The sequence below is a fragment of the Neophocaena asiaeorientalis genome, unplaced genomic scaffold (genome assembly GCF_003031525.2).
Source record: "Neophocaena asiaeorientalis asiaeorientalis breed wild unplaced genomic scaffold, Neophocaena_asiaeorientalis_V1.1 scaffold400, whole genome shotgun sequence".
Taxonomy (NCBI): domain Eukaryota; kingdom Metazoa; phylum Chordata; class Mammalia; order Artiodactyla; family Phocoenidae; genus Neophocaena; species Neophocaena asiaeorientalis.
In genome coordinates, this window is record NW_020175089.1 from 892551 (window position 1) to 901873 (window position 9323).

Here is a 9323-nt window from a genome sequence, read left to right on the forward strand (position 1 = left end):
AAAAAAAAGAAAAGAGAACTATCAAGCAAAGACTGTGATATGACAATTTTCAAAGGAATAAATATAAATTGACAATAAATATGCCAAAAAATTCAACTTAATAAGGAAATGCAAATTAAGATACTAATGACATCACTTTTTTCTCCATCAGTTTGCACTTTCATATCTTGCTGATAGTTACAAACTGAAACAGAAAAGTCTTTAAATTGATCTAGGGATCCCACTTTTAAAATTTTAAGAAAATAGGAATATATGAAAAAATTTATACATACATATTTATTAATACATTTCTTATAATAGCAAATAATCAAAAACAACACTTATGTTCATCAATAAAAAATCATTTAAATTAATTGTAGTTTGTCCATTCAAAAAAAACAACACTGAAAATCCATGTAAATGACTCTCCTCCTTTATACTATAAAACAAACAAGAAATACCCCTTCAACTTACTTTTTCTTACTATCCTTTTTGGCTGTCTTTTCCAAAGCTGCCCTCCTTCGCAAGTAGTCATTCTGGATTTCATTATATTTTGTAGTGTGTTCTTTGATAAGGTCGGTGGTTTTCTTGTGGTGTCTCTTAACCAGGTCTTTCATTTCTTTGTAGTGCTTCTTTTGAAGTTTCACAAACGACTTCTGTTGCTTCAGCTCTTCAATTGTCTGCGCTTCTACTTCTGCAACAAATGGGTATGAGAGCTGAGAGGCCTGGAAGGGCTGAGAGGACAGAGCAGTTGCTGTTGAGCAGTAGTTTTCTGACCCCAGCCCACTGGACCTTGAGAGCAGAGCTTGGAAGTCAAACGTGTGTTCCAGGCTGGCTTTATGGCTTGCTAACTTTGTGACTATGTTACCAAATTTCTCAAAGACCCAATTTCTTTACTCATAATTTAAAAAAAAGTTTGGGTTCCCTAGAAACAGAGCTCAAGAGAGGGATTCAGGTACATGTGATTTACCAAGGGGGGCTCTCAGTAGGAGGGGAGTGAGGGCAGCAGATACAGAAGAAGATGTAGCTAAACAAGGATGTGGTCTCTGCTGGAGTCCGGCTTCTGCCTGATCCCACGGGGAGCTCTGGAGCGTGAACTGTACTACAGAGTTAGTCTCACCTTGAGGCAAGAAAGCCAGCTTTTTGCCTATTTGGGAATGTCAGTTGTGGGGGGCATAAACTCCTGGAGAGGGGGCTTCCTTTTGGCTGAGGGCAATTTCCTTTCTTTCTCTCTTTTTTTTTTTTTATAAAAGATCTCCCGCACAATCTTCAGCTATCCCTGTGGTTTGCTAATGTTTGCAAATGGCACTGCACCTGCTTTTATATAAATTTTTGATGCCTAGAGCATCAAATGTATCAGGGCATTGTCAGAGACATAGTTGTGTAATAAATAGCTCAAATGGATACAATGAGATATGCTCCATGATCAACAGAGTAGCAAGATATTTATCAGATAAGAAATCCCTCTTCATGATCAGTGTGCCTTCCATGAGGGCAATTTTCAAAAGCACAGGAAGCTATGAGCTGTTAGTAGCCAACGTTTACTATAGCTGGGAGCTGGGTGCCACAGATGGTAAAGGGGATTTTGGTGGGCACTAACAGGATCCACTTTAAAGATCACACAATTTCCACTTTTTAGGGTTGTTATGGTGATGATGAAATAAAAGAATTAATGCAAAGTTTTTAACATAGTTTCTGGCAGTGTGCCTGTTAGAGGCTTAACAAATGATTGTACAGGTTCTACAGCACCATTTCTAAGGGGCACTATTCACAGTATAGATATTGTAGGTTTGTATATTTATCACAACATTGCTCCAGTATAGATCAGTAAGGTGAGGGAAGGTCCGTGCTGTGATTTACCCAAAGGCACCATAAGGGTTGGTGGTAGTTTATATCACTACATAGTGTTTTATTTAATGCCAAGAAAACATTTAATGTGACAGAGCTTGATTTTAAAACAGTCTGTGTTTTACTGACTTGTTTAATCAATTGTAAAAATATGCATTTAAAAAATATGTTAACATTTCTAAAACTAAGATGCATCACGTAGTCAATGGAGTGTCACAACTTGTTGGTGCTTTTCTTTCTTGGCCATCCATGAGTAGTGAGGTACCTTAAAAAGGATGGTGCCTTAAATTCAATTAATTATCATTTATTTAGACCTAGATTAAGTCATAGTTTACATGTTTTCATCCTTTGATGTGAACTTTCTGCTTCTGGGAACAAAAATAAGTTATCATAAATATTTAGAACTGTCAAGAGACTCAGAAATGATATATGCCATGAATAACAACAGACCTGGATAGCAAATGATATATCTAGTGGATAAATGTTGAAATCAGAATAACAATTTATGTTCTTAAATGATAAGGTCTTTAAGCAATTGAAATATGTTTCCCTTTTTAATAATGTATCTATTCTCCTGACATTCGATTCCTTTTGAGAAAGAGGCCAGGGAGAGAATCAGGTATATTTATTTAATGGTTTCCCTCAGGCCCAGATGGACTCATTATGGTTGCATAATGACTGATTATATTAAAATTTATAATCCTAAGGAATTGCTGCAGTTTTGGTGACAGATTTAACCTCACTTCTTTAAAAATGGTGTGCAGCACACCAGCTGTGGCAAGTTTAGCAACAGGGTTCAAGATGTTCCAACCTATGACTAAAAATAATTCCACGGAAAGTATCATTTTTTAAAAAGTCTGTGGATGAAAGGCTATTGTTTGAATACGTCCTGAAGCGTAAAGGTAATGTCCATTTATATAAGGAAACAAATACCACTCATAAACCAACCAGAGATAATCACTGCTAATATATTGATATAGACACCCACCTTTCATCTATGCATTTGTGTATTTTTAAATAATGTTGGAATTATGCTCTTATTTACACTTCTGTCTCTTGTTTTATGTGTGAACATTGTATTGTTTCCCATGGAATTAAATCTTTAAACACATGTTTTCTTTTCATACATTCCTAAAATAAGTTTTTGATGCATATTTTATGTATTATTTTGGTGAAATCATAAATACATATCCCTCTCCATTTTCACAAAGTGAAGAGGTTTCTGTAGCCACCACTTAGATCAAAATCAGAATATTATCAGCACCCCAAGAGACGCTCTTTTCGGTTCCAGCCTTCCCTCCCACCCCCTAAATATAATCCAAATCCATATTTCTAAGAACACAAATTACTTTTGTCTGATTTTGAACTTCGTGTAGCTGGAATCATAAAGAATGTGCTCTTTGGTGTCTGTCCTCTTTTCTTCAACATTATGCTGTGAATTTTATCCATGCAGTTGTATGTAGCTGTAGTTTATTTCTACAGCTATATCCTATTTTATTCTGTGACTATACCATAATTTATCCACTCTACTGGTTATGGATATTTAATTTGTTTGCAGTTTCTGGTTCTTATCCATAGTGCTGTTTTTTGTGTACATTTCTGTTGTATGTTGGGCCAATATGTTATACACTGCTACATACTGCTAATTAAAGAAAGCTGGTACCAATTTTAGTCCCACTAGCTTAACAAATTAACCAAATATAAAATATTCCCAAACTGTATCATCATTCTTAAACTCTGTGTATTCTATGGTCACAAACAGTTCACATTCTGCATTTCTAAAATATGCTTTATTGTGGGCACTTTGGGAAGATTGCATTCCTGTTCACTGGGTCACATTTCCAGTATGAAACTATTCCTTGATTCCAAAATACATCTTGTGAAATTTTATGTTATTTTTTTATACCAGTAGGGTCCTATTTGCCAAGTATGGTTACTTCTCTGTGATTATATTGTGTAACATGGCTTGAAGTAGGATGTATCTGTAGATGGTTTTAGAAGAGAAATATTAATGATGTTATATTTCAAAGATGAAATCTCCTCTCCTCTAAATACTTACCCTGCGTAATATTCAGCTGCCTAATTCCATAGGGAAAAAAGGTGGTATTTACCTGTTAAAACACTCTGAATAAGATCTTCTGTTTTGGCAGGTGCCTTTACAGAGCCTGAAAAAAAAAAAAAGCCTCTTTTAACTTTTGAAATTGTTTTCTTCCTGTTAAACAATGTTTGGCTCTTGACTCTAAGTCTCTTTATGGAGAAATTACAAATTGTGGGAGAAAATTATCCTAAAAATATTCTAAGAAATGTCTTCACTTTGTAACTTTGGGGCAAACCTAATTAAATGTGAATCTATATGCTCCAGTTATAGAAAGGCCATTCCTCCACTTTGAATCAAAACTCTGTCAACAAATTCAGTTTAGGCTACTGCTACCTTCTGGCCATAACAGGAATGACAAGTGATCTTTTAAAAGATATACAGACTGCCAACAAACACATGAAAGAATGCTCAACATCACTAAAGTGAAGCAGAAACTAGCATACCATTGTAAAGCAATTATACTCCAATAAAGATGTTTAAAAAAAAAAATCGAAGGCTGACCAGCAGGCAGGAATAATGTTGCAGGCAAGATCCATTAGAGGGTGCCAAAATCACTGGACAAACGTTTAAGGAGAAACAGTATAGTTGCATAGTCTCAAAGTGTCTCCACTAGGATATCAATTAACTATAAAGGGGAAAATGGTAACTTTCAGTGGAGAAACCTGGTAGATGGCACCTTAACCAAGTGATCCAACATCACTGACGATGAGACACAGCAACATCAGATACCCCCGACATAATGCTCTCAGAACAGCATTGCTTCTGTGATGTTCTCGCCAAAAATGTGTAATTTTAGTTTACTCATGAGAAAACATCAGGCCAACCCAAATTGAAGGATAATCTACAAAATAACAGACTCTTCAGAAGTGTCAAGGGCATGAAAGACAGGACAGACTGAGGGACTGTCACAGATTCAAGAAGGCTAAGGAGACCTGACAATTAGTACAATGTGGGATCCTGAGCTGGAACCTGGGACAATCAAAGGCATTAGTGGAAAGCAGGGGAAGTTCAAACAAGGTCTGTGGTTTAGTTCAGGGTCTTGTGCCATCGTTAATTTCCTGGTGTGACTCTGACAGATGTAAATGCCAGAGAAGAGGGGTCCAGTTTTGCAATGTATTCTGTGCTATTTTAAAAATTATTCTGTAAGTCAAATGATTCCAAAGCACCCAGTAAAAACATCAAATGCTAAATTCTCTTTTACTCTCAAAAGCACAAGGTTATATTCACTACTTAAATTATTCATATTCTAGAAACACACTAAATGTTTGTATTTGGTATATAAAAACTTCATTTAAAAATATCACTTCTTTTTATACACAGGTTATCTCCTTATTACTATTAATCTCAACAACCTCCTTTCTTAAGTAGTCTCAGTAGGAGCATAGAAGCTAAAGGGAAGAATTTTAGGATCGTGGAGAACGGGTGTCAGTCTTGTCTTCACTCTTCAATGACGACATGGCCTTCAAGAAGTACCTTGTCATTTCAAAACTACAATTTATTCATCTGCACCATGGGGGCAGTGGTAGAATCAACCCTCAGAAGCCTGGTTTAAGAGTTAAATGAGATAATCCACGTGAAGCATTTAGCAGCGTGCTCAGCACATGATAGGCACTTAAAATTGGTGAAAGGAAGTGGAGAAAGATGCGAAGGAATTCTTGGCAGAAATGTAACTTAGTGAGGTAGAACTAAGAATGTGCTTCTAAAGCATAGCTGCATATAAGGTGCTTGAAGAACCCTTCACACACCCTGCCAGCAGATGGACCATAATCCATCACTAAATAAAGACATGGGAAATCTGGGTGATATTTTGTTGTGGCTTTGTAAATTGTCAGCAGAGCCAGATGAGCACTTATGAGTCTCTTGGCCTTCCTTCATTCCTTCCTTCCTTCCCTCATTCATTCCCTCATCACATGTTTCTGGAGCATCTCCTAAGTCCATGCATTTTTGCCCATGTGATGTTTTCGCTAAGTCAATCATGCTACCTCCTTCAGTGGTACATATAAACTAAAGGCTACTAGTCAAGTAGCACAGCTCTCTCATCAGAGTGTTTACCTGGAGCTGGTTGGCTGTGGAGAGCCTGGGAGGGTGGTTTGGGTGTCAGGGATGTAGTGTGATTCATCCCGTTTTCTGCTGGAGTTGTCCTGGCTTCACTTGGAGCTTCTGACTGTGTTTCCCCAGGATCAGCCTAAAATCATAAACATCCTTTAATTTTTCACACTTCTTATGGTTCTTTTGTGATCTTCCTAAACCCAAAAAGCTACATTTGATAGCATTTTCACAACTCATTTGGACTCTGAAATATCACATCTGAAACTGTGCAGAAAGCAGGGTAAAAACAGCATGGTGTTGAACCATGATTCTGGCCAGTTAATTGTTTTAAAGGACCTGATATTTATGCTTTTCTATGCCCACTGCTCTTGGATGTGTTCTCCAGCACTGACTCTGGACCTGAGCATGTGATTTGCTTTGGTAAAATGAGAGAGTAGCAAACTAGATATAAGCAGTGGATTGAAAAGCCATTTGCAAATGTTTCTTCTCTTTCTCAGACCCCTGCTATAGCCACGGAGGATGAGAGCCCACATGGAGGAGAGCTGAGTCATGTAGACAAGGATGTCCTGGACCAGCCAGCCCTGAGCTGACAACATACACTTAAGTGAGCCCACCTAAGATTAGCTGAACCTGGTCCAGATCAACAGAACTGCTCAGCTGACCAAATGACTCATGAATAATAATAAGTAGTTGATGTTGTAAGCCACTGAGTTGGAGGATTGTTTGTTATGCAGCAGTAGCTAATTGATACACTGGTTATAAACATCGATTTTGGAGCCAGACTTACCTGGGTTCAATTTCTGGCCCTGCCACTTATTAGTATTGTGATATTGGGCAAGTCACTTAACTGTCTGTCCCTCACTTTCCTCATCTTTATAGATGGGGATATGTATGTACTGGGGATCATAATATTATCTATATTGTAAGGTTGTTTAGAGGATCAAATAAGTTACTGTTCATAAAGTGCTTAGAATAATTCCTGGCACAGAGTAAATTTGTGCATGTTAAATAAATAGATAAAACATTTAAGATTGTATAATACTACCAATAAATAATAATAACAGATACATTAAAACTTATGAAATCCCTACTCCATTCCCTCCAGCAGCTAGTCTGCTATGCCCTGTGCAGAGCAAACATTTAATGTTTGATGAGTAAATGTTGATCTTTATAAAATAATTGCCTCAGTAATTATATACCATTTTAGCGATGCTTTTCAGGGTTCTGCAACTCTTGTCTCAGAATTGCCTTCTGAGTCCAAGGCAGATTTTACTGACAATGAGGCTATCCTGATGCTCTACTTTGTTGTACATTAAGAAAATATATTAGGAAATGGCCAAGAGTCATTTGGAGTTCAATGTTGTGACATTTTGTTATGTAATTACAGACAGTAGATTGCCTTATGATAACATTTTTAGAAAATGTAAGATGAGAATGAAATAATGACACATTGTCACAAGTGGCTTTTAATCTGTCCCCCCAAAGCATCTTTAAAACACAAGTTCCAACACTGTTTTTGGTGATGGCAGAACTTATTTTAATTCAACAAACAATCCCTGTTTACCTACCACAGCCTGCTCTGCTCAGAGCTGATGGTATTGAGATGTAAGGGATGAGCCTGGGGTCAGTGGCAGGGCAGGGGTCAGAGTGGGGGCTAAGGAACCTAGGCCAGTGACCTTGGCAGCCTGTAGAACTCACGATGCAGAACTGTCTTCTGAAAAATGGCTACTTTGAATGGGGAAGTTCTGGTATGTTTGTGTTGTTCAGTTACATCCATCAGGAAAAGTCTCCCTAGAATCATTATGCCAAGGGGAGGGATTTCATATTTTTTGTTCAGCAAGAGATTGCAAACTGGAGGCTTAGGGTCCAACTGGAGTGCACTGAAATGTTCTAGGGTCCAAATGGAATGCATCAAAATGTTCACCCAGTGCTGGAGATTTTACATTAATAAAATGGATCTCTTGCTTCAGTTGAAAAATCAGATTGGGCAACACTGGGCCTGCTTTCTCACTCTGGATGAGAACGGAGGGGTTTCTGCCTCTTTAAGGACACTCCCCTGTGACTCATTTAAACTTTACCTGCCTCAGTCGTGTAGGCATTTGGGTTTGCAGGAGATACTTGAGAAGACTGAACTATCATAGATGTTTGACCACACAATTCATAAAGGAAATGCATTTACATTGCACAGGAGAGACTGAAGTAAAGGGAGTGCTGGACAGAGCACTGGGTCATCAGCAAAGTTACCCAATGGCCTTGGTCCTCTGGCTTGAGTACAGTGAGGGTAAAACTTCCCAGCCTCCCAGCCATAGGGGGCGCCCGTGGTCACCAAACTCAGCTGCCGGGAAAACAGGGACAGAAGGTGCTCCTGTTCCATGGGTGGCTGATCTTGCCCATTTTTTATATCCAGGCAGGTTTCTGGAAACAGGTGGGGATGAATCAGATTCTTCCCAGTGTGATAGCTGGCTGAAATTAGCCCTCTGGAAGAGGACAGGGAAGAAGAAAATTTTGATGTTGGAAAGCATGGAGGTGACGGAAAGCCAGCTTCCATGAAGGCAATACTGTGTGGCTTCTTTTTGGCAACTAGGCGTAATGCCCTGGGGGTCTCAGGCTGGAGGTGTATTCAAAATGAACCCAGCAAGCTTATTTTGTCTGTACCAGGTTTGCAGGCATTCCATGGGGCTGTGTGCCCTTGGGAAATCAAGTTCAGTCATTAACTTGAATCAAGATGCAAGAAATAGAAGCTCTGCTTATCAAGGGTATGTAAGATAAAGCCCTTACATTGCAGAAACTGATATAATGTATGAATTCAAAGACATTTTTTAAAAAATAGATAAATGTTGAGGAAACGCACTGGCAAACACTTTGTAGTTACAACTGAGGATCAAGAGATCACCAAAGTTTGGTGCTGGATTTGAGGTAAGCTTTGGAGAAATGCTTGGTCCAGGGGTCCTGGGGATGCCTCCAGGCAGGGTGGCCGGCACCACATAACCCTGGGGGTTGCAGGGGCACCCTTGGCACTGTACAGTAACAGGTAGTCAATAGAAATGATGGAAATGAGCGAAATGGACTAGATTTCACGCAATAGGGCAAAGCGAGGCTGTGCCCAGACCTGGAGGGGGAGCTCCTGGGAGGGGCGACTGAATTCCAGCCAATTATTGCCTAGGCTGCGAGGAAAGCTGGGAAACTGACTTTTTGGTGCAATATCTCCCAATTTAAAACCACTGAGATGCCAAACAAAGCACATCTTCAGAGCGCAAGTGGTCCAGAAGCTGCCCATCTGTACCCTCTGCTCAGAGGAGAGAGTTTGCCTGGATTTTCGGGATTGTGTCAGTCAGCAATGTACCCAGAC

The 9323-nt window shown here is 39.0% G+C and overlaps 1 protein-coding gene across 1 annotated transcript in view; it reads right to left on the reverse strand.

Annotated features, from left to right (window-relative positions):
* Positions 1-9323, reverse strand: part of PLCB1 (phospholipase C beta 1) — a 680716-nt gene that overhangs the window by 95569 nt on the left and 575824 nt on the right. Inside the window, exons 24-26 of the mRNA XM_024764260.1 lie at positions 5978-6110; positions 3939-3992; positions 454-673 (exon numbers count right to left, since the gene is read on the reverse strand). Coding sequence (XP_024620028.1) covers positions 454-673; positions 3939-3992; positions 5978-6110 — 407 coding nt within the window. The remainder of the gene's footprint in view (positions 1-453; positions 674-3938; positions 3993-5977; positions 6111-9323) is intronic.